The 25,157-nt window shown below is 42.0% G+C and overlaps 1 protein-coding gene and 1 long non-coding RNA gene across 2 annotated transcripts; one reads left to right on the top strand and one right to left on the bottom strand.

Moving 5' to 3' along the window:
- SH3BGR (SH3 domain binding glutamate rich protein) lies at window positions 1-25,157 on the bottom strand. The gene is made up of 7 exons (XM_021527477.4): window positions 24,984-25,157; window positions 19,783-19,968; window positions 13,509-13,589; window positions 6,823-7,044; window positions 3,707-3,736; window positions 1,478-1,585; window positions 1-494 (listed from the first exon to the last, which is right to left on the bottom strand). Exons 1-6 carry the CDS (start codon window positions 25,026-25,028, stop codon window positions 1,520-1,522), a joined length of 630 nt encoding a protein of 209 aa, XP_021383152.4. The 5' UTR covers window positions 25,029-25,157; the 3' UTR covers window positions 1-494; window positions 1,478-1,519.
- LOC116184253 (uncharacterized) lies at window positions 1,527-24,256 on the top strand. The gene is made up of 3 exons (XR_004149014.3): window positions 1,527-4,984; window positions 5,204-5,282; window positions 12,219-24,256. It is a non-coding gene; the product is annotated as an uncharacterized LOC116184253 (long non-coding RNA).

The raw sequence follows: 25,157 nt of genomic DNA on the forward strand, positions 1-25,157 counted from the left end.
GCAGATACAACAGAAAACACATTTATTTAAACTGCTGCACAATGGGAACCTCAATCATTTTCAAATGCCAGCTGAGGGAGAAGTGACTCACATGGCTTGTGTGCAGGAAGCCTCTTTTGCAGTTTTCAGTGCTGAATTTCTTTTCCTCTGAAGACATCAGTGGTGTGAGTGCAGTTGGCTGCTGAGTGGCAGCAGCGTGCTTGGAAGTGCTTGGACATAGAGAGAGACATGGTTCCTGCCCTGGAGAGCTCACAATCTAAATGTGACATGGACAAAACTATCCCAACACAAAACAATTGACTGAAATACCATCTGTCAGACGAGATCCATTTTAACATGCAACTGGAATACCAAATATATATATAAAGGTTACAGGTGGGACAGAGTGGTAGCTGTGTTCTCTTTGTGTTTTTATGTTCATACAGGCACAAAAGGTGCTTTGCTTGGGAAAGGGATTTTCTTTTCTTTGGTGGGGTGGCTCCAGCTGGTGCTTCCTGAACAAAAACAAAGAAAAATCAATTAGAATTCAGTATTTCTTTGATGTTACAGATCTGAACTCTGGACAATGCTGTGATTAATTAATTCCCATGCAGCAGATGAACCCAGATGTGGCAGAGGCAGCATGAAAGAAGTGATGGATTTCCTGCCCTGTCGAGGTGCTGGGAAATCTCACCTGCACCTGCTTGGTGAAACTTTTGGCAGCTACCTCAGAGTCTGAGGAATCCAGCCCAGGACAGGTTGGATGGGACTTGGAGAAACCTGGGATAGTGGAAGTTGTCCCTGCCCATGGCAGGGGGTTGGAACTGGATCATCTTTAGAGTCCTTTCCAACCCAAACCATTCCATGAGTCTGTGGACTCTAGGAACAGCACGTTGTGTCTGTGATCAGGAGCAAGTCCCATCCCCCAAAGGAAAACCTCCTGGAAATTCCAACTCTCTTGTAAGTTTGGATTTCTCCGCAGTAAGTGACTGTCTGACCTGTATTTCAGTGCAGGGGAGAAGGAACAGAGGAAGGAGAAAAGCTGAAAATTAAAATTCAAAAGTACAGGCTGACAGAACTGGAGCAATGCTGGTGTGCTCACACACATATACTGGACAAACTCTGCCTTCCAGGTGCTTCCTCTTTTGTGGTTTTAAATTTGGCCTATTCTCAGTAATTTTATACTGAGTCATATTTCTTGTCAGGCTCCTCTCTCTTACCAGTATTTTAAGTTTTCATCTAAATTTAAGAGAGGAATTCATGTAAGATATAGAGCTCCTAAAAGCTGCAGTACAATCAGCAACTGAGTAAGAGAAAAGAGGGAATAATTCTTATTCCACGTGAAAAACAAGCTACAACAGTTAAATCTACTTTTGAGTTATCAGCTGGGTACTTTGTGTGTGGACACTTTGCCTGTCCACAACAATGATTACACAAATTGCAAGTTTATGTTACTTTAAGGGTATTTAGAAACTGTGCTTGATGTCCCAATACTTACCTGAAAACCTGTTCAAGAAATATTGTGTCATAGGGAACTGTACTAAGATTCTTCTTGCTCCTCCACCTCTTCCTTTTCTTCTCCCTCTCCCTGCTTTTCTTCTTCTTCCTTTTTTTTTTTTTTAAAGAAAATATTTGTAGTTACCGTATAGGAATTGAAAGAAAAAATAAACAGTCTTGAAATGTAAAGCTCTGCTTTTACAACTGTTCTATTTCTAGTAAATGCAATATTCTTTGAGATTCAAAAACAGAGTTAATGTATAGAGTTTTCATCTCAACATGGCAGGGCTTTATTTTGTGGGGTTTATAAGCACATGCTGGAATATAAGAACCCTCTTCTTAGTGAGGTTAGAACATGTGGTTAAGCTGCAAATAGGTGCTCAAAATCAAAATGAGAATATGAAATACATGTGAATATGACAAAAAGTTTAGTATTTTTAATTATACACTTTCCTGAAGCAGTAAACAACTAAAGATTCATGGCACAGGAACTAGACTCCTGAATGATCTAAAAATTACCTAGAATCAAATAAAGCCTTGTTTCTATCCCTAAAGTTCTTATTTCTGTCTTTTATGCAGGAGAAATGACACAATTGAAAAACAACAGCCCTTTGCTTCAGTCAGCAGTTATCTGAAAGCTTGAATTTATGTGACACAGACAACAATCTCTGCTTATTCACTTTCTAGAGTAAATGAAACTCTACTCTGAAAAACAGCTGGAATTGCTTTGTGGGCTCTTCTGCTCCTCTTCCAGCCATCTCTTGCCCAAAGGCACTGCCATGTGTGAAAATCAGCTTTATTTCAATCTGCCACCCCTTCACAAACTGCTTGGACTGCTAAAGTGATGTGAATTTCTTCCTGGCATAATCAAACAACCAATCAAAGAATCAATAATGAGCCTTCAGTCAGGACTGCAGGTCATACATGAGCAGCACAGATCTTTGTTTTCCCTCCCAGGCACCTCCTGTCTGTGCAGGAGCCACACCTGAGTTGCTGAAGTGAAATCCTGCTTAAATATCTGTTTGGGAATGGAGCTGATGGAATCAGATTCCTGGTTTCAAGTGCTTTTCAGGGAAAAACATTGCACTAAAGAATCATTCTTAAAGCCAGAAATGTAATACAAACATCTGTGGATTAGAAGTTCTTATGCCAAAGGAATATTGCCTCTCTGGACATTTTCCCCCAGGAAAGATGCTTTTTTTGTCTCATGAGAACTCTGACACAGGGCCAGGAGAACACACAGACTAGCCACATCTTTCAGGTATTACCAACTTCCATCCAAAATTCAAGTCAATTAACTTTTACAGGAAGAAAAATTTATTCTTTCTCTTACTTGAAGCATTAGTTAGTGGTGTCAGGGTAAAACTACCCAGGCTTGGTGGCCCTCAGCAGCCTCTCCAGGAACCTCTGCACTTTGCTCATGGGTCCAGGAGCTTTAGGGTCAGGAAACACATCCTGGGAGGAGCAGCTGAGGGAGCTGGGGAGGTTCAGGCTGGAGAAAAGGAGGTTCAGGGGGGACCTCACTGCTCTGCACAATCCCTGACAGGAGGGGCAGGGAGGGGGGGTTGGGTTCTGCTGCCAATGAAAGGACAAAGGAAATGGCCTTAAATTGCATCAGAAGAGGTTCAGATTGGAGATTAGAAAATTTCCCTGGCAGAGTGGTCAGGCCTTGGGATGAGCTGCCCAGGGAGGTTTGGAGTCACTGGAATTGTCCCAGAGGAGTCTGGATGTGGCCTTGGGGACAGGGTTGGGGTGATGCTGGTGGGGCTGGGTGGGACTGAATGATCCTGAAGGTTTGGGCAAAGCAGAAAAGTCTTTGAGGATTTGCACTTGGGTATTACAAATTCTCATGAAGGAAATAACTCCTTTACAGGCAGAACTGCCTAAATTGTCAGAATTAGTCTTTCACCCTGAAAATGCAATCACAGCATGGTGTCAGTCATGATTATAAAAGATGGACTTGGCATGGGAGTCCTTGGCAAATTTTATTGAAGACTCTGTGACAGACAATTTCCCTTCCATTTACACCTTTTAATGATTAAAGGCCCATCTTTGTTCCCAACCAATAACACCACAATAGGACCAATCATTATCTCTAGCAGAATATGACTGTGGTGAGTTTACTTTCATGAATAAGAATTTACCAGCTTTTGAGTGAAGCAAAAGGACAGAAAAGGAATTAAATACACACAAACAAAAGATGATAATAAAATATCCAGGTGTACTATACCCCTGTTGCTGCATGTTCTTCCTTGCCTTCCTACCAAAGAGATACAAAAGAAAATGTTAGAAAGATAAATTAAAGAAAGAATATCAGAAACGAGACAGGGTAAACACAGCAGAAGTTAAACACTGAATTAAGGAAAATTCTGTGGAATTCATTGGATTCATTTGGAGATAATGTCCTCCAAATTAACTCACAAAGCACATTCAAGCACATTAACTTCTATGTTGGAAAAGAATATAAAATCATTAAATTGAGTTTCCTTTTCCTCACTTACTTCCAATCAAAACTGCTTCATTGGCAAGCAAAGATTTGGAGTTGGGTTTTGTTTCCCTGATTAGGTAGAGTTCTTGTGGGTTTTTTTTGTAAATAGCTCATCTATAAAATGAAAGTATAATCAGAATTATAGAGTCTTATCTATGCTATATATCATCATTCAGAATCTGGCTTGTGATTCTGTTAAGTGTTGTAGGCTGCAACAGATGCCTTGGCTCAACAGGGAATAAAAAATAATACAAGCTGGTTTTAGACTGTAGAGTGAGCAGAAGTGATGAGAAAGATAAAAAAGAGAAAATAAAAAAGTACAAAGTGAATAGAATTTAATGTTAAATCCTAATCTGGCTGTTGGGGGAAAGAGCTGATCCTACACAAAATCCCAAAGACAAGAGGCAAATGTCACAGTGCCACACAGAAGGCAGAGGGGTTGATTTGTGTTCTCATGGAATGACTTAAAGTAGTGAGTTGTAGTGCCAGGGTTTAAATATGGCTTGGGGAATTGCTGAGACAGGATACAGACTTGCATTATAATATGATTTTTGAACATGTTTCTAAAATAATTTTGCCCTGAAGGAAGCCTAATCTGTACTGAAAACTGATTTAACTGGGACACCACTTAAAAAACACTCAAACCTCCAAGCCTAAATCTGAAGTCAAAATCAGACAGAAAAACTACAGAAAATGTATTACCAGCACATGGAGTGACCAGCAAGGTCCATGTGAGCTGGAGCTCAGTCTTCTCTTCAAGAAACTCAAAACCAAAGAGACAGAAAAAGCAGGAAGGGGAGGCACTGCATCCATGCAGACAAAAACCTGGAGTTTCTGGATTTCTGCATCTCCCAGCAAGAGCAGAAGAAGCTGGAGAGAGCTGCAACCTCCACACTGAACATGCCCTGCTACTGAGCACTGGAGGAGCCTCCTGAAACCTGGACCCTCCCTGCAGCCCCAGGGCTGAGACAGCCCCACTTGGTTCTGGTTTCTGTCCTCTGCTCACTGGCAAAGGCTGAGGTAACTTCCAGAATTTCTCACATTCCTCCTGCAAAGTCCCTGGAGAAAAACTGGCTTGGCTACACCCCACAAATGGGAATCATTTTGGAGGTGGTTTGGAGCAGTGCTAAATAAGGCCAACATTTCAGTACTAAATTCCCACTGGTATATTAATTCAGCCATGGAACATAAAACTGCCATCTTTCAAATGTTTGTGTTGAAAATATCTCTATCCTTTAGGGCTTAACATCCAGTGGAGGTACTCTGATGATAACCTGGCAGTCTTTGAGTGTATTTGCTTTCATCAAACCCTGCTCAGGTAAGGAAATGGTATTTTTACTTTCTTTTATAAGCAAAAATTGAGATACAGAGACAAAAGGTGGGGTTCATCTCGCTGTAGCTGCCTCAGAGTTGCTCTTCTCATCTAACCCTGTGCTCTGTGTGCTGTCTGTAGTGAGTGAGAATAGCAGAATTCCTACAGAATGATTCATGCCATCCCAACAGAAGTGATAATTGGGGTGAACTGTAGCAAGGCAGGCAGATGCCACAGCACTGAAGTGATTTGTCCTGGGTGACATGGAAAGTGGGTGGTGGAACAGGGCAAAAAGTGTTTTCTGTGCTCTCTCCTCTGCCTCTCCCCTCCCTGAAAAACTGCAGAGAAATCTGTTTTCCACTTTTAACTCCAATCTTTTCTGTGAGAAGTGGAGCAAGGTTCTGGTTGTACAGGAGTGGTGCTGCATGATGTCAGTGCAAAACCTCTCCTGCACAGCTGCCTGACACATTTGCAGACAATTTCCAACATTCTGCTCTCATCTGAAAAACATTAAAGCAGAATGCCAGCCAGAAGGGCAAGGCACCCAAGCCAGGCAGCAGTTTTGGCTCCTCTTATGAGCCAAAAAAAAGGAGTTTGATGGCACTCACCTGCCAGCTGAAAATCATAGCAACATGAAAAGTGCTTGGATATAATTTTCCTTAAGGAGAAATTCAGTTCCCATTGAGGACTGTCTCTCCTCATCACTGTTTTGAAATTATAAGTGGGACTTCCCAGTGGCTGAGGATGTGTAAAAGGGGCTTTTCCAGCCCAACAGTGACCAGATCAGTCACTATTAAAAAGGGCAGTGGGGAAAGGCCTACAGAGAGGTTTTCCTCTGGAGAAACATTGCAGCTAGATGAAAAGAAAAAAAAACCATAAAACAACCAAACTCCGTTTGTTCTGATCTTTGATGTACGAGATTATGCATTTGGGCTGGATATTCCCCAGGGAGCATCTGATCTCCAAAACCAGAAGAACCTGACAATCTGACTCCCTGGGAAGAGTCAGCATCCAAATAAACCCATCCTTAAAGGACAACCTGAGCTGCAGTTTGAGATCTGTAGTACCAGAGCAGGAGAAGAAGGAAGGAAAACATTGGCCTCCCTTTCTGCACTGCCCAGGAGATTCTGCACGGCCTGGAGAAGTCAAATCTGTCAGATCTGCAGGAAACATTTACAGGCAGATTTATGAGCACTGCACATGCTGGCCATTGAGAGCAGCAATTTGTTTTTTCAGGCAGGACTCAGATGTCTAGTCCTAAATTACCCTCCATAACTAGACTCTGGTTCCCAATGGCCATCAAGATAAAATAAAAAGCTTGTGGTAACAAAGGGCAAAAGGCAGCTGCTGTTACTCAAGAATCAGAACAAAGTTCCCTGGAGTTTTATCTAAGTTTGATATCACCCTGATATAAAAAATAAAAACACATCCAAAAGACACTCTGCAATCAGTCACCCTGGGGCACACCAGGAGGGCTTCTGGGTTTATGTTCCATGTGCTTAGCACAGGTAAAACACTCAGATCACAAAGAGAAAGGAAAAATTACCTGTTGACCTTCTGGTGGTGTCTGGCCAGATTGAGCCTCTTCAGGAGCTCCCTCATCTGCCTTGTCTTCTGCGTGTGCCTCAGTTGCATTTGTGGCATCAGATTTTTCATCCTTGGAATCAGATTTATCTTCTGCTGCTTCTGGTTTCTCCTCTGTGGCATCAGACTTCTCCTCTGTGGCATCATCAGACTTCTCCCCTGTGGCATCAGACTTTTCAGTCTCCTGGCAGTAAAAGCAAAGTCATGGTAAGCTTCAGGACACAAAATCAACAACTCATTTCTATAAAATTCTTGATTTTCTTATTTTGGGAAGGTGTTTTTCTATTTTTGCTTCAGCTCTCAAATGAAAATACCCCCTTTTAGGGTGTATTTCTCCTGTGAAAAGAACACTTGCTGGCATGTTGACCAGGTGGGATTTGTGTGGGGAAAACATGAATTCAAGCACTTCTTAGCATAGCAGATTCCCTAACCTTCCTCTGAAAGTTCAATAGAAGCCAAAGTTCACCCTGATGGCACATTTGAGTTTCAGGGGAAAAAAACCTTTTCCACCAGCATGAATTCCAATTAAAATCCTCCAGAAGCTCCAGGAAAACAGAGATAATAAAGGATTTCACATTTAGTCTCTTAACTTTCTTGCTTAAAACCATCAGGAAACTCTTCCCACATCAATCACTCAAGTCCATTTATTCCAGCACCGTCACCAAGCACCTCCTGGGAAGTTCTTTATTTGACAAATATCCTGGTGTCCTTTCAGCCAGGTGGCTCTGAAAGGTCACAGTGGCTCCCACACTGTGTCAGATAAAAGGAGTTCTTGAGTGGCACAGCAGTAATATGATGAAATGCAAGAGCAGGAAGTGCAAAGTCACCTTATTTGAGACAAGCAGTTCTGGGTCAGACATTAGAAAGTGATTTTTTTTATTGCACTTTAGGAGCTTGTTAGTTAATGATTATCAAGGAAGAAAAAGATGGATGTGTTTAAATTAGCATGGGGTAACTGAGCCATGAGGGTGATGTGAGAGTGAAACAGGTAAAAAATGTGATCCTGGGGTGCATGAGGTGAGGCAAAGCCTCCTGTGGATTGCTCTGTGCCATCCCGGTCACTCAGGCTCAAGAAGGAGAAACTCAGACTGGAGCAGGTGCAGAGAGGGCTCCAGGAGCATCTGAGGGAGTGGAGAGCCTGTTTTATGAAAGGGGGACAAAAAAAACTTCATTGCTTTAATCCACTGAAAGTGATGCTGAGAGGGGATGTGATGGCACTCCCAAAATAGACCAGAGTAAACAGCAGACAGGGATAGGACAAGGAGGAGTGCTGAGGGAAATGCAAAATGAGTACAAATTGGCTGTGAAGAAAAATTCTAATCATCATCAGTGGGAGATTTCAGAAGTGGTCTGTAGCAGAGAAGCTGAGGTAAATGACCTTATTCATTAAAAGGAAATTTGACCCCTTCTGAGAGGTGTTATGTGGGGTGGGTTCCTCTGGCACTCAGGGGAGGTCCTGTCCTGTGTCATCCTGAGCCCCACACGCTTTGGGAAGAGCAGCACATCCCTGAGAGGAGACAAACTCTTCCCCATCCCTGGGACCAAGCCCTTACAACTCAGCCACCTGCTTGCTCTGGGGTCTGCTGCTTTTCCATCATTTCATTTGTCCCTACAGTTAAAGAGAAGCCCTCAGTCATGTCCCCCTGTCCTTTAAACTTGACAAGTCCTCCTCCAGTGTCCTCATGATGATTTCCTCAGCCAGTGCTCTTACTCTGCAGAACAGGGCATGTCTGGCTGGCTTTTATCCCCAGAGCTGACTGGGATCTTTGTCCCAGGATGTGCTGTGGGACATAAGAGATGTCCTCCTGCTGACAAGCTCTGCTGGATGGGGACAGAAATGATAGAAAGGAGCTTAGGAATGTCAGGAAGCAGATATCACAGCAGTTTGATGGCTTTGCTGAAGCTTGGTGCTCTTTTGGCAATTTCCTCCCGAGTTGTGGAAATTCAGTTTTACATCCGAGTTACTTGCAGTGAAAAGAGAGTGGGCACAAAGGTCCCCAAGTTCTCCTTCCTCTGGAAGTGGAGAGGAGCTGATCAAAATGAAAGCTTTAAAAAGCAAAACGTTCCTACATCACAACACTTTCACACTCTGTCACACAGCTGCACAAGTGTTTGTGCCAGCACGTGGGGGATGCTCGGGGAGAGGAATGAGCAGCTGGGAGGGAGCAGAAGGAGCCAGAGGAAGGAGGAGGGGGAAAAGACAATTTCTTTTTCTGGCAATATCATCTCATTTCAAGTGCACATAAAACTGTGGGCTCATTGCACTCTGATACTGGTGCCGTTGTTATTAAAACAGATCTACAGACACATTTGTTTGGCTTGGTTTATTGTTTACTTTTGTCCCAGAAGCCAAAAAATATTTGAAGATTGAAATATGTAGTAACACAAACATACATTGACATTGTCTTGTGTAACATTGTGTTCATACATTATTTTCTTAAGGAAATGGCAACTTCTTACAGATACTTTCTCTGCAGAAGTTCCTCAAATGAAAAGGATAATGTTAATGAAGATTAAATTAATAGAATCACTGACTGTGATTTGGGTTGGAAGGAGCCTTAAAGATCCTCTCATTCCAACCTCCTTGCCATGGGCAGGGACACCCTCCAACAGACCTGGGTTGCTCAGAGCTCCATCCAACCTGGTCTTGAAATTGGTTAAATACTTATTTCCAGCACAAATATTAACATTTCATTAAAAACCATACACTCAGTATTTTTGGCTGGGACATAAAATGCATAAGAACCACAGAAAGCATCCTAATTAAAATGACCCAGTTGTGTGAATCCATCTCAGCTGAATCACATACTTATGATATAAGACACAAAAAAGGGTTGCAGCTGAAAGAACTAAACTCTAGAAGCAGCATATCAGCCAGAACACACACACACACAGTTCTTGTTAATTATATGGAGAACTCTGACATTCAGAATATCATTGCCACGCTGGCTCTCCATAGAAACACAGAATTCAACTTTCAACGAATTCAAAATGAAGTATAGTTTCTGAGGATTGGCTGACAGGTCATTTTCTCTTTAAATAAAGTGCACATAGCACAAATTTGTAATTCAAAGCAGATTTTGGAGAAGCCTTCTTCAGCTAACTTAAGCTTCAGTATCTACAGACCTGGGGATATCAAGATTCTGGATATTAGGATCAAAAATAGTGGTATTAAGGCTTCAAGTATGCACAATATTTGAAAACAGACCTTCAAATCACATAAATCAGAGTTCACTGAGTGAGACTAAGCATAGAAGTGGTGCCAACTTTAAAAAAAATATACCCAACTTGTGAGGCAGCTGAGTCTGACACACTTGACCCCAAACATAAAAACTACACCAATCATAGCTCAGATCTACACGTGTATCCTATTGGGATAGCACCACTCAGACCACTAATTCAAGATTAAACAGGACCTCTCAGAAATCTGAGTGATTTGAGTGATCTTTGGGTCAGGCACAGCTGTCCTTAAATCCCAGCCTGCCCTGAACTGTGTTTGGGACTATTCTAGAGCAGCTATTCCTTCAGGTAAGGAGGAATTTGGTATTAATAGATTAAATTACTTATTAACACAAGCACTACGTCTGCTGCTTCTCTCAGGCACAGAAAACTGTTCTGCTCAGCCCTGCTAAATCATGCTCTGGAGAACACAAAAACCATTGTGGTCAGGAGGGAACAGGAGAGAGGATGATGGGAGCTAACAGACCCTTGCTGAAGCACCACAAATATGGATTTGTTTCCTGTAAAGTCACTGAATTTTATGGGCACATTGCACCCTTTAAGGCAATAGATGTCATCCTTGGTATGATAAAATCACAGAATCAGAGAATCACTGAATTACTTGGGTTGAAAGGGACCTGAAAGATCATCATGTTCCAGCCTGGGCAGGGACACCTTCCACTACCACAGGTTGCTCAGAGCTCCATCCAACCTGGCCATGGACATTTCCAGGGGTCCAGGAGCAGCCACATCATCTCTGGGAGACCTTTTCTAGTGCATCACTACCCACCACTTGCACTATTAGGAAGGAATTCCTTCCTAATGTCTAATCTAATCTTCCTCTCTTCAATCTGAAGCCGTTCCCTGTGCCCTGTCCCTCCATGCCCTGGAAATTGTCTCTCTCCAGCTTTCCTGGGGCTCCTCCAGGCCCTGCAAGGGCACCCTGAGCTCAGCCCAAAGCTTCTCCTGTGCAGGTGAACAATCCCAGCTGTGCCAGCCTTTCCTGCCAGCAGAGCTGCTCCATCCCTCTGCTCATCCTGGAGCCTCCTCTGGGCTCTCTGCAGCAGCTCCAGCTCCTCCTGGGCTGGGGCAGGGCTGGATGAAGCACTCTAATATATAGAATATACTAATATACAGAAACAACAGAACAAGAGAATCTGCAGAACTCAATGTGCATTTTGCACTCAGCAATGGCAATGAATTGACAATAAATTTAACTATAAGTATTTTGTTGGGAAGTTATAATTTGTTGAGGGAGCCCCAAAAGGTTCGTTTGCTTCCTTAGGTGGAAGGAAATAAGCTCAAAACAGTCCTGGATGCTGTTGGATTGTGCTGTGAAACATGATCATGGAAGAACTTCTCTAGTCTTGGTGCAGTATGAGACAAATAGATGGATGGAAAAAGAAATAGAATGGTTTAAGACAAGTGTATCAAACAGGTATCAGCTTCATATTAATCTTTGTCATGTCTCAGCATGGTAAAAATCTCTAGAAGGAAAATGCTTACTGCCTTGTGGTGATTCCATGCTTTTTCGTTTGCTTCTTCATTCCAGAAAAGAAAAAACTCAAAACCCACACAATTTTTTAAGAAAGGATTAATAGGAAACCTTGTCATATGTGTCACCATCACCATCTCTTCCACACCTGACTTATAATTCCAGATTTATGCTGCTGGGAATCAGCGTCACGAGCATCCATTGTGCTTATCTTTGGTGGAGTTGGCAGAGAATGAGGGGGAGGCAGAAGCAGAGGCAGAGGCAGAGCAGGAGAGTTCTTTGTTTAACAAAGCACAGGCAGTGAAGATGCTGAGAAAAACCCCTGCAAGAAGTGTGTCTGTCTCTCACAAACAGGAGTAGACTCTGAAAGGGAGACTATCAGAATTCCACATTTAACAGGGACTTTACAAACGCTCTCACTGATTTGCACTCTCTGGCCTGAAGCCACTACCAAGGCAGCAGTTAATCACTGTGAACAAGATTTGCCTGCTACCAATGGCACTGACAAACAAATCTGCCCAGCAGAATGTACCAAACATATTATTTTCAACATTTCCAAGGTTGTCACGAAGCAGGAACTGTAATAGCCTCTGCTGACAGCTGGGAACAAATGAATTCTAAAAAATTGTTACTTTGCTTCACAGATATGGAATCTACCAGGACCTTGCATGAAGAAGCAGATAATCTGAGGAGTGGAAAGGTGGAAAAATGCAATTTTCTTTATCTCACTGATTCTCCACATATCTTTTATAATGACTATAATATGTAATACCTGCAGTCCTTTAAGCCTTTCATGGCTTTGTGGATGTTAATTAAATGAATTCTCACAAGACCCTTGTGAGGTAGGCAAGTCATTTTTATTTCCCTGGGTGGGAGATGGCACAGCTAAAGCAGAAAGTTTAAATCACTCTCCTTATCAAGCAGGGAGTCTGTGGCAAAGACATTTATAACAACTGGGACATTTAAAGCACACCCCTGAGTGTGTTTTCAGCTGTGGCTCTCAAAGCACTTAGCAGAGACTCCTTTATTTTCTCCCTCTGCTTTTACAAAAGAGGATAAAGAAATATTTCCAATAGTGTTTCACTCAAAGCTGCTACAGAGATGGACAAAAGGCAGAGCTCCTGCTCCAAGGCACTTCCTCAGCCAGGTCACCACAATGCAGCAGAGTTCTCCTGTCGCTCTGCCTCATCACTCTCTTGATTAATTTCTTTTGTTGGCTCACCCACGTTAAAGATGGCAGCATCTTATGAGCTCAGGATAGCAGAGCTGTAACAGTCTCAGATAGAAAACTTCTAATTAGAAGAAGATTCCAATAAAGACAAAAACACATTGGTTTCTGTAAAAACAACGTAAGATAAAAACGGGGGAAATAAACCCGAAATAAAATGTTTTTTCTTTTGCCAGAAATGCATTAGAGCATTGTCAAAATGTGATGGAGAACCACAGGCAGGCTTGCCACAGGGACTTGGTGAAGGGCTGGGTGAGCCTTTTTCTCCTCCAGGCAGAGGGAATGTTCCAGGGTGCCAGTGAAGGATGGGATGGCTCTGATCCCAGCCCTGTGCAGGGAGCCAGGACTAGCCCTGTCCAACGTGGTCAGGAACAAGGGAAGGCTTCTTGTAACCAACAACACCTAGAAATTGTGTGAGAGTCTGCATGGTTCAAAAGCTGAACATAATAATACACTGCTTTGTGTCAACAACAACAAACCCATCAGGAACCATGGTAACGAGCCTGCAGTGAAAGAAGGTAACAAAGAAATGTTTTCTAGTATTTACTGAACCAGCCACTTTTCCTATCCCTAAGAACACTTTGCTGCTCCAACATCTAACATATTGCTTGCCACTGCCTCTTATGTGACATGCTGAGTCACTGCCTATGTTCATCTTTTATTAAAATCAAATAAATGATCCCCATGGAAGGACAGAAGTGCATACCTTTGTGCCTGGAGGAGGAGCAAGGCCCAGGAACGAATAAATAATATTTTCTTCCTTAGCAGAGAAAAAGGATTCAAAATCCTAAGAAAGGAACAAACAAACAACAGAGAATTGGTAACAAAAATCGAACAAAAAGAATAGGAGGAAGAAATCAGCCCGAGCAAATCTTACATAGATGAGAATGACCATGCATTTGTACAATTGTCTTCATTATCCAGGCCCCAGGAAGAAAACACAGATAAAGGGAGTTTCACACAGAGTGGCAAAATGAATAAATGAACAAATCTCTCCAGAGACTTACACTTTAATTATATCCCATCAATGGCAGAATCAGGTAAAATTAAGTGTCTCATTTTAACTTGCCTCAGCTGTACACTCCTAGGCAAAGCTATTCCCTTTAAATGTTAAAATAAAACTTGCTGTGAGAAAGGGCACAAAATAGGCCCTCAAAACCCTGGAACTTCTTTATGGTAAATAAAAGACAACAGTCAACATGATAGCTCAAATGCAATGGTAACAAGGAAACTTCATTTTAGAGAAAGGCAGTCTGGTTAGAAAATGATGTTGTTTTCAGACTAACTTAGGAAAGGGTTATGCTGTTCTGTCTGATATCCATGTACCAACCAAAATGTCTTGTGCACTGGTGAAATTAAATTATAAATCGTTCCACTGAGTGCCTGTTTTCAGTGGAAATGGAACTGAGAAGACCAGGGATGCCTCCTATCCCCAGCTACAGCTTACATGCTCTTTCACCTGTACAACACTCGTACCAATTAAGGAAGTTTGCAATCACTGTTGTTGTCACCGGGAACTTCACAGCTCACATCTTGCACAGGTAAAAAGCAACAAATATTTAAGTTCCAGCAGAATCTCCAGTCAGAAGTGACTGGCCCAGAATCACAGCCAGCTCTGAGACCGGGGACTGAACATGTCCTGCTGAGTCCCACACTACTGCCTTGATCATGTAATCATCCTTCCTCTAATCCCAAATAACTCCAAGAATAGAAGCCTGTAAATAATAAGGTGCTGAATCATCCTTGAGGCTTGTTTGTAAAGCTGGGTTAGGACCTGAGTTGTTTTATTGAACTGTTTGACATTTCCAGAGCACAAATTATCAGAAAGGCGGAGTGGATGGTTTTGAAGTCACCTTAGTGCCAACAAGAATGGAATTGATGACATTTCAGTGCAGTTTGGAAGAACTTTAGGGACAGGACGAATGGCAGCCCATTTCTCTGATTTATCTGAGGGACAGATTGGCTTTCACACAGTCACACCCAGTGGGAACTGCTCCTCTGGCAGAAGCCCTGGAGAACATTTTGCTGCTGCTCCAGGCCACCCATTTCTCAGACCATCTTCTCATCCATGCCAGGCAGTGTCTGCATCTGGCTCATGGATTTAGGATTTAGGATTTTATGATCATGGATTTTTTTTTTTTTTAGCAAACAAGAAAATGAGGATTTTCTTCAATTTGAAGGGCTGGAATTTGACATGGCAATGCAAACACAGGAAATTTGTGCCCTCCTGCACACCACATACTCAGAGCAGCCTGAGCAAACCATGGCATGACATGGCAAAAGCTGGGGAACAAAGAGAAGACAACAACAAGGAAAGGCCATGAAGTGGACTTGATATTTTATATATCTTTTTGAGGAAAAGTAGGCCATGGCAAGTGCACTAAAATTCTCCAGAAATACAAAGCCTTGTAGGTAACCAGACCTGAGGACACAAATAAAATATGTGAATGACCCACTTCTTTATCAGAAGGGGATATAATCTTCTGTGATATCAGGAGCTCCTTGGCAACAGGGAGTGTGCAATCCTACAGTAAATTGAAGGTCACTTATTTCCTCACACTGAGGAGGAAGTTATTGTGTATTAAATAAGAGATAAAAGAATGACTAGAGTGATCATGGAATAGTTTTTTAAAGTGTATTTGCACCCATGATTTACTAAGAGTGACTTGTTCACATCTCCATTTGCTGAATGACTAAAGATAAACGTTCCCAAGGCAGGCAGTAAGAAAAATAAGCAGGGACAATTTACTTCAGGTAAGCAATTATATTATATCTGTATGAAAAGACATAAATGGTCTATGTGGTGCAATTTGTCAATGGGACATCAGCAGAAAATTCTTCCCCCAGTTCTAGGCACAGCACCAGGTCAGAGCACACAGAGAGAGCATGGAAACCCCATCCTTGGAGTCTTTTGGAATTCAGATGGTCAAAGCCCTAGGCAGCATAAGCTAACTTTAAAACTACCCTGCTCTGAGTAGCAGGCTGGACTACAAGCCTCCAAAGGTTCCTATATTTCCATAAATTTTACTTTAGTTGTTACATAAATTATAGAATCATAACATGGCCTGAGTTGGAACAGGATCATAAAGATCATCTCATTCCAGTCTGGGCAGGGACACCTTCTTCCAATGTCCCAGGTTTCTCCAAGCCCCAGTGTCCAACCTGGCCTTGGGCACTGCCAGGGAGGCAGGGAGGGCAGCCAAAACTTCTCAGGACAACCTATGCCAGGGCCTTATCACACTCACAAAGAAGGATTTTATCTTAATATCTAATCTAACCTAACTCTTTATTCCTTCATTTTAAGGTCATTCCCTGTGTGCTGTCCCTCCATGCCCTGGAAATTGTCTCTCTCCAGCTTTCCTGGGGCTCCTCCAGGCCCTGCCAGGCCACCCTGAGCTCAGCCCAAAGCTTCTCCTGTGCAGGTGAACAATCCCAGCTGTGCCAGCCTTTCCTGCCAGCAGAGCTGCTCCATCCCTCTGCTCATCCTGGAGCCTCCTCTGGGCTCTCTGCAGCAGCTCCAGCTCCTGCTGGGCTGGGGCAGGGCTGGGGCAGCTCTGCAGGTGGGATCTCACCTGAGCACAGGGACACAATCCCCCTCTCACCTCTGCCCACGCTGCTTTGGCTGCAGTTCAGGACACAGTTGTTTTCTGGGCTGTAAATACACATTCCAACATCAAAAAAAATCTTACCAAATAATTCAGAGATGTTTTTTTAAGTACATACAATGGTACTTTATTCTACGGATCTCAGTTTACAGAAAAAAGCAGAGATTTCAGCTTACAAAGAAAAACAGAAGTTTACATTTCCTTTCTTCCCTAGTTTTCTAAGGGTTTTTGTTAAGCAAAAGACAAGAGCAACAGAGTGCTCAATATATTTAGCAAGTGACACAGATACAGACGTCTGTCTAGACATGAGCAAAGAAGCAGCTTAAGAAAAAGATCAAATAAGGATGTAATTGCCAGCACTGATGGATTAGAATGGATACTTGAAATTGGTGCTGTAACCAGGCATACAAAATGAATCAATTTCTAATCTATTTCTTCAAGTGGCAATACCAAAAATCTGGGAGAAAAATAAGATCTAAGCTATTTTATCAGCTATTTTATAGTTTTAAGCTTCTCTGACCTCGTGGAAACGCTGCTCCCAGGCAGTGTATCTTTATAAAAATCCACATATAAGAAACCTCCACTTTACAGTGCAAGCTGTGGAGTAGAGCAGCTCTTCATGGTCACCCAGAAAATGAAGATACAGAAAATGTATCAGCAGAAAAGCAGAAGTGCAGAGGAACTGGCTTATCTTTCTTATTATGTCATTCTATTCTAGCACAAACAGAAGACTCCTCACCTGTTCCCCTTTCCTTTCCACCACTCCACAAATTTCACTGAACTGCAGAAGAGGACATTAGACAAGGTCCCAAAGGATGATTCCTCCAAGGCAGGAATCATTGCATCACTCTGATCCACTGGTTCTGACCCACCTTTAATGAGATAATGAGCTGATCTCCTGAAAATGACGTATTTTCTGATGTCTAATTTGAACTTTCTTTGATGCATTTTCTTCTCATACAGCTCATCCCACCTGCAGTGGATGCAGAGCAGAACATATTTTACAAAATCCTAGATAATTCAGGTGGGAAGAAACCTCAGGAGACCACCTAGACCAACCTCCAGCTCAAAGCAGGGTCAATACTGAATTCAGACCAATAATTCACTTTTTGCTGCAGCCCTTAAAATCGTTGAAAGTTGTCACATCTCTCTCAAAACCCCTCTTTCTCAGATTCAGAAAGGAAATATTTAATCTTGACTTTTTATCTCTCAGGCCATCATGATGTAATGTGTACATACGTGCACAGGTGTGAATTATGGCAACCAAACATTGATAAGAACAACTGATAAGACCATTGATAAGAAGGGAAATGTGGGTAAAGAGAGATCCCAGAAAGAATAGGGGGAAATGAAATGTTACAGATTTGATAGCAGGAAGGAGAAAGGGAAAATATCTTATAAAAAATGAAAGAGGTATAAAGAGCTTGACTTGTTTAGCTCAGCAAAATGAAGATTAATAGAGGATACAATTCCCATTTACAAATATATTGGATTGGGGCTGTTGAAGCTAAAGGGTGATTTGGGCATAGCAGGAAATGGGTATGAACTGCCTGCATTTAGCCAGACTACAAATTCAAAGGTTTTTAGGTGCCACAAGAGTGAGGCACTTAAAAACTGATGAGAGCAAAATATTTTAAAAGGACTTTCATAAATTCAAGATACTGCACTGGAGTCACACAGACCCTTGCAATCCTCAGGGATATCTTTAATAAAATGGCTGAGGCCGAAGGAGTGGGACACAGGGGAAGATGTATCAGATAAACATTAAAAACAAGCCTAAAACAAGTCTGGATTTTGGAGCAATGGCCGTGCAGGGAAGCAGAATGCAAATCCCCAGGGTTTTGTTGTAGAATATGTCACTTGGGAGGATTTTGCTGCAGTCTGGCAGCCCCTGGCCATGTTCTCAGCCCACATCACACTCCCTGTGCAGCTCCCTGGAGGCAGCTTCCCCTGGGGAGAAGGGTAAGGCTCATGCACTGATATGAATCTCATTACCTTATTTATTTGGAAATAATGATGCCATAAATTAGTCTTTGTTATGCATCCACTGGGATCATTAGCTCTGAGCTTTGAGAGCTGGTACATTAGAATTCTGGAGACTTTTAGACTAATTGTAAATTTGATTCAGTTTTTAAATCAGTAGCTGCAACTCCTTTCCCCATGGAGGTGTTTTTTGAAAAGGACTATTTCTTCACTTGAATTTAATTCAAGATGTAGATTTTCTGGCTCCCTGAAATAGCTTCAGACACGCAGTAATAACGGTGTATTTATCATTTACTGTCAAGACTGACCAGTTGCAAACATTATAAGGCAATTATTCTTTAATTCCTTATAGAACTTCTCCAAGGAACATCAGAAATATTTATTGCAGCACTAGCTGCCACAAAACTCAGAGTAAGATATATCAAATTACACTTTTTATTGGTACAGATTGAATGCTGAAATGCACATGAACTCCAACACACCAACTTCTCTTTTACGAATTCTATGAGAAAATGAGGAAACAGCTGCACTCCAATATTCATATTATGAACTTCTGCTCTGAGAGCACTGAAGTTAATTCTGAAAACTCAGTGGCATGAAAATATCTGTTGCCCCAGTAGAGGCTTGCAGGTGTTCACACTGGATTTGTGCAGGAACTCCAAACCAGGATCACTGTGTGCCCTGTGTTCTAGAGCACTTTGCAGGCTCATTCCAGCCATCAGATCCCAGCACTCTCCAGACTGGGCATTTCCACCCAGGCTATGAGAAAACAAAAGGCCTCAGATTATCTTTTTTGATTCACAGTCCTAATATTCATGCTGGCTTGTTATTACCTTTCTCTGCTTTGAACAAACTGTCTAAAGAGGAAGAACCTCTTATAAGCACATATGAAAATATAAAGGCATCTGATGAGTGCTACAGTTGCTGTTATGAAGAGCTGGATATTTATTGAATAAGAAATATAATGCCAATAATTCTAACCACATTCTAGAACTATTCCAGTAAACAAACATTCCTATTTATTTGTATAATATAATGGAAAAAGAAGATTCCTATTCCCAGCCTCTGGTACCTCAGATATGTACTTGATGTCCTTGAAGCCCAGATAAGTCCAAACAAATAAAATACCAACACTCTCCATCAATGAAACTGAAACTTCAAGAACTTTCTCTAGCCAGTTTTCCCTCCATGCATATTTTGCTCTCAAAAATAAATAATCTTCTGTTTCATTGCTTTTCTGTGCTTCAAAACTGTTTCCCGAGAAACGTTCATTCACAGTGAATCTCAAATTGTTTTAAAGAGTTAGTTTGACGCTTCCTATTAATGGGAAAAAGTCCCTTTCTGTGAGAAGCCACTCTCTAAAGAGAATTAAACTTCCAAACAGCTTCTTACCCCACAGTACCGCTCCTCATTGAAGATCTGTGGAGGGAGGGGAATTCCATTCTGAGGCTTTTTTTCACCCGGGACATTCTCTCTCATCCATTTCCTGTTGTCCTCATCTCCTGCTATGTCCATCTGCTGAAAGTCAATCTTGTTGGCCTCTAAAAAGCCCACGACTTCTTGCTGTTTCTTTTTTATCTGGGTAGGAAAGAGGGAGCACAGCATTCCTTCTTTAAAATGAAAATGGTTTTCTATAAGCAACTGCTATTACAGGAACTCAGGCAAGTTTGTCAAGTTTACAGAATCTTTTAGGTTGAAAAGGAACCCAAGATCATCGAGTCCAACCTTAGGCCAATTGCCACCTTGTCACCCAGCCCAGAGCGCTGAGTACCACATCCAGTTATTCCTTGGACACCTCCAGGGATGGGGGCTCCAAACCTCCCTGGCAGCCTGTTCCAATTTTTGACAACCCTTTCCATGAAAAAAAATTCTTCCTGAAGGCTGGAAGTTCCTGAAGTGGGATTCACTTCTCCAGTAGCCCTCAAACTTTTTGAAGCCGTGATTCAACCTTTTCTGTCACCACCCAGAGTGCTGCCACTGCATCCCTCCCACCACACACCCACCCCCCAGCTTCTTTCTTTCCTCCCTGGATGCAGTGACAACTCCAGCTAAGAAATGAAGCTCAGCAGGAAGCTTCCTCCTGTCTTCCCAGATCTGGGAATGTGTTGTACACATCCTTGAGGTGATCTTGCCTGAAGTGAGTAAAGGTCAGAAAATGTACATATTTTCCTCAGCATGTTACAGCCTCCTTCTTCCTCCCAGTCACAAGTGGCATTCAGCTTTCTGTGAGCTACATTTCCCTTGTCTCTGATCTTTAATGTTAGGCATAATAAATTTCACAGAATCAGAATCACACAGTAGTTGGGATTGGAAGGGATCTTCCAGTCCAGCTCCTCTGCTAAGGCAGGGTCACCTGGAGCAGGTGACACAGGAAAGTGTCCAGGTAGGTTTGGAATGTCTCCAGAGAAGGAGACTCCTTGTTCTCCTTGGGCAGCTGTTCCAGGCCTCTGCCACCCTCAGTGTAAAAAAGTTCTTTGTCTCATGTGGAGGTGGAACTTCTTGTGGTTATTTTATGGCCACTGCTCCATGAGATATAATATATAAAGATGAGTTAAGGCTCAAGAAAATCCAGCACAGCTGAGCTCCTGTGCTTAAATAAATCCCCAATTACAGAATGACATTCCAGTTGGACTACGAAGAACATGTTAAGTACAAATAAAGCTTGTTGCACACAGCTTCTGTGACACTTAAAATTCACTCATGACCCTTTTATTCCCTATGATGATGGTTCTGTGCAGGCATTGAGCTTATAACCCATCCCTTTACTCTGAAAATGTAACACTCACTGTATTTCCCTACTAAAGGAATGCTGCTCCTGAGCAGCTTTTAAAGAACTTGCCACCAGACGTAGCTGGAATGAGGCATCAAGGTAATTTTTATATCTTGTGATTTGAAACCATGTCCTCCAGTTGTCAGACATCTGAACACCTGAAATTAAAGTGACACCACACTAGTGTCACAAATCAGAGGGACAGGCAATGAGATGAGAAGTTAATCAGGGATTATGTATTTCCATAATCTAATAAAACAGAAGAGCTGAAGTAGAGTGATAGCCTATTATCCTGGAAAGATGAATTCTCATGAGCAGGGAAAAAAATTTCTTTTCCTTGTACAAACAAAGAAGCATCTATCTACACATATGCTTGCTTATAAAAATAACAAACATAAAATTCTGTACATTTTTGTGACAACAACAGAGGTTTGCAGTGAGCTAAAGAAAGTGTATCACTTTGAATGAAAACACTAATCCAAAGTGGTCAAAAGCAATGCAGTTGACAGAGTTCAAAGCTGCTTATTTCTATTCTTATTTTCTCTTTTTAAACAGAAAAAAATCTCATTACTGTCTATTTAGCTGCAGAGTTATTTGCACGACACATTCAGGCAGCAGAAAGGGTGGCTCAAGGGACATTTCACTGAAGATAATGTTTGTATAAATGGTTAATAAAATCTACACGGGCCAGCAGCAGGAGTAACATCACATGCTCTGAGAGCCAGGGCACTCAAGTGCTGTCAGCTGCAATTCCAGGGTCAGGAGATAGGGCTCCTGGAATAACTGCTGCTCCAGACAGACACTGCCTCTGAGGAGATAATGGAAATGGAGCCAGAGGTTCTGTGCTCCCCTGCTTAGGAAAGCTGTCATTTTTAAACCTGGATTCATAATTTCTCTTCAGCTTGAGGATCATAGTGCTCAGGAGGGTCAGGCAACACCAGGCCCAAAAGCAAAATATTGTGTGAAAAAATTAATGCTGATGTAAAAATCAGTAAAATTTCATGGAATTATGCTGCTTAAGGAAAAGGCAAGGAGCTTCTGACTATGCCAATGAGATAAACAGAGCAGAAGATGTGCTGTGTCTTAGGGCTCACCATTACTGGGGTTTAGGCAGAGCAAAAGACTTGGGACACAACTGAGTGTGAAACCACAAAGCAAAACTTTGCTGTGGGTGGCACTAAGTGGGCAACCAAAAAAATCTCTCCATGAAACAGCATTCACAGAAGGAAATGTAGGGTGTAACAACACAGAAGACATGCAAAGGTTTTCCCAGGATGGATGAGACTGCAGGATTTTGTTTATGTCCTCCTTTGTCTGGTGGCATGGGAAGAATTCAAATTGCTTGGGCATAGATTACTTGGAAAGTGGTGATGAGCAGGATATTATTTCAGCAATGCCAGTTTTTCTTTCAGCAAAGCTTGAGTTGCACCATCCCTAGCTAACAGTTCCTTAAAATAATAATTAAAAAAAAATAAATAATATCTAGATAAAGTGTAAGAATTGCCAGAGAGGTTGTGGACTTTGCATCCCTGGAAGTGTTCATAACATAACATAACAACAACATAATTTTTTTTATTATTTTCTCCAAGCCAAGCATTTAGTGCTATAAATAAGTATCTCCACTTCTGCCTGTTTTAATGAATAGTTCAATATCAGCTACGTCTAGAGAAGAAAGATAATAAAGCTGGAGATATTTAAAATAAATTTATGAAGCATCGAGGGGGAAAATATAGACTGCAGATTTGCTCCAGATCCACAGTGAATTATAACATTCCAGCATCTGATCCACAGCACCAGAATGTCATTGGGTTCACTGGATTCACTTGCACAAAGTATTTATTAAAGTGAAAAACAATTGCTGTGACTATGTAGTACATAAAATAGAGACTTTTTCTTTCTTTGCAAATGATCCTCTGCTGATTTACACCAGAGGCTGGCCCCATCTTAAACTGAATTCAAAATCAACACCTGGCACTTGATGGGACCAAATTTGAAGAGTTCACCAGTGATAATAGGACAATTTAATCTCCCAGTTTAAACTGTTTAGGGATAAAAGTAATTCCTTTCAGGAAAAGCTGTATATGCTTGATACAAAATTTCTGTTTAATAGGATTTTAGTGATATACTGAGATTTGTGCTTACTCCCTGTGTGGGTGAATTTTATTTTATATATACCAGAACTCATTAAAGGTTAATTGAAAGGATACCTTTCATCCATGTTCATCGGAAAATGTGGAAAACTACTCCAGGTGTACTTGGCATTGCAATTCAGAATCAATGATCTGAACACATGCTGGGATTGCTACAGATATACACACACCCAGCACACCAGAAAGGAGCAAATACAGAGGAATATTGCCCTGTGAAGATTCCAAAATTTTCTTTTGGAGTCTCCAGATCAAAACAGGTCAAACAGGAGCAAGAAGAGTGCACATGGCAATTTATAAAGCTACTTGAGCAGAGAATGTTTTATTACAAATTGTGAACTACCAAACCTGAAGTTCTCAACTTCCTCTTCTTTTATTTTTTTCCTTGTATCTGAGGTTTATTATTAAAAAAAAGTTTAAAAGAATGCTAAATATCAATAATAATTTTAGAATGTAAGGCTTAGGAGCAGGCTGGTGAAAGAACTGCAAACTTCCTCAGCAGCATTCCAACTGGAACTTCAGTGAAAGAGCCTTGGCTTATTTCCTACAGATGAGGGTCCCATAAATGGGGGTGTTTTTTGGAGCTTTTCCACTCTGGAATCTTCTTAAAGAAATGCAGCTGGTGTCAGGGAGATAGAGATGTAGTTAGAGCTCTGTGCAAGCACCAGCCAGTTTGTTTAGCCGTGTCACTGAGAGGGAGGGAGGGAGGGAGTGCCAAGGGAAAACTGCAATCTGAGCTCATCTGGGAACTGGATATAAAAGGAAACAGTCCTTTCCCGGTTCCCACCTCCCACGGACTTCCAACCTCCCTACTATTCACATGCCCTTCCCTTCAGCTGATACTCTCTGCTGACAGCTACAGCAGTAGATCTCAATGCTAAAAATCATCAGTGTAGCATTTCAACAGACACACACACACCAAAAAAAAAAAAAAAAGCCAACACAAAAACCCAGCCCGACAAACAAACAAACAAATCCCCAAACCCCCAAAAAATAAACAAAACCAAACAAAAACCCAAACAAAAAAGAAAACACCAAGTAAACAAAAAACATCCCAAAATCCAGGAAAATTAAGGGGCTTGGGAAAGAAGTTTTTCTGCCTAACTTTATTCAGTCCCAGGTTCTTTCTTAGACAGAGTTCCCCCTTCACAGGAGCAGTGTCCTGAAGTCTCTTTTTAAAACAAACCGTTTATTTTCTTCTGTAAACAGTCCAGCGTTGCTTTTGCACAAATGCAATACCCAATGTTTCTTCCTTCAGTGTATCTATATTGCAAATACTTTCCCAAACAGCAGTAAATCTATGCAATGACAGGTCATTTAGATGTAAATGTAACTGTGGTAAAAGCTGGAAGGCAAGCCAGCCTGCACTGACAGGAATTCTCTACAACTTGAGCATTCCATGTCCTGGCATCCCCTCAATATCCCAAAATCCCACGCCCAGTCCCATGTCCTGGAACCCCCTCAATGTCCCACAACCCCACACTGAGCTCCAAGTCCTGACAATCCCGACAATTATTTCAAGAATAAGGTGGTCAGGTCAGAATAAAACTAAGGTTTATTCCCAGTAAGAATTCCAGTGGGCTTTTTGCACGTGCAAACCCTTTCCTGGCATCTCCTGGGCTAATTCCCCAGCCTGATGCCAGCGGTAAGAGGAGGATGTTCAAGGAGTCACCTACCGCTGTAGACCCCGAAGATGTGGCGACGAAGACTTTGATCACCATGCTGGCAGCGCTGGCAGTGAATCAGCAGAGCAGCCCTGCTACCCACGAGTCGATCCCCGGAGGAATCCAAATGTTCCACAGCTCCTGGGCTGAGCCAGGTGCTAAATGGATGCCCCCTCCTCCCCCCAG

The sequence above is a fragment of the Lonchura striata genome, chromosome 1, assembly GCF_050655825.1.
Source record: "Lonchura striata isolate lonStrDom1 chromosome 1, ASM5065582v1, whole genome shotgun sequence".
In the NCBI taxonomy this organism is placed as follows: Eukaryota; Metazoa; Chordata; class Aves; order Passeriformes; family Estrildidae; genus Lonchura; species Lonchura striata.

Coding starts and splice junctions, on each gene's coding strand:
- SH3BGR (XM_021527477.4), bottom strand. CDS start 25,028: ATGGTGATCAAAGTCTTCGTCGCCACATCTTCGGGGTCTACAGCG. Junction 19,969..24,983: donor CATCTTCGGGGTCTACAGCG/GTAGGTGACTCC, acceptor TTTCCTACCCAG/ATAAAAAAGAAACAGCAAGA. Junction 1,586..3,706: donor AAGAACATGCAGCAACAGGG/GTATAGTACACC, acceptor AAAAAAAAAAAG/GAAGAAGAAGAAAAGCAGGG.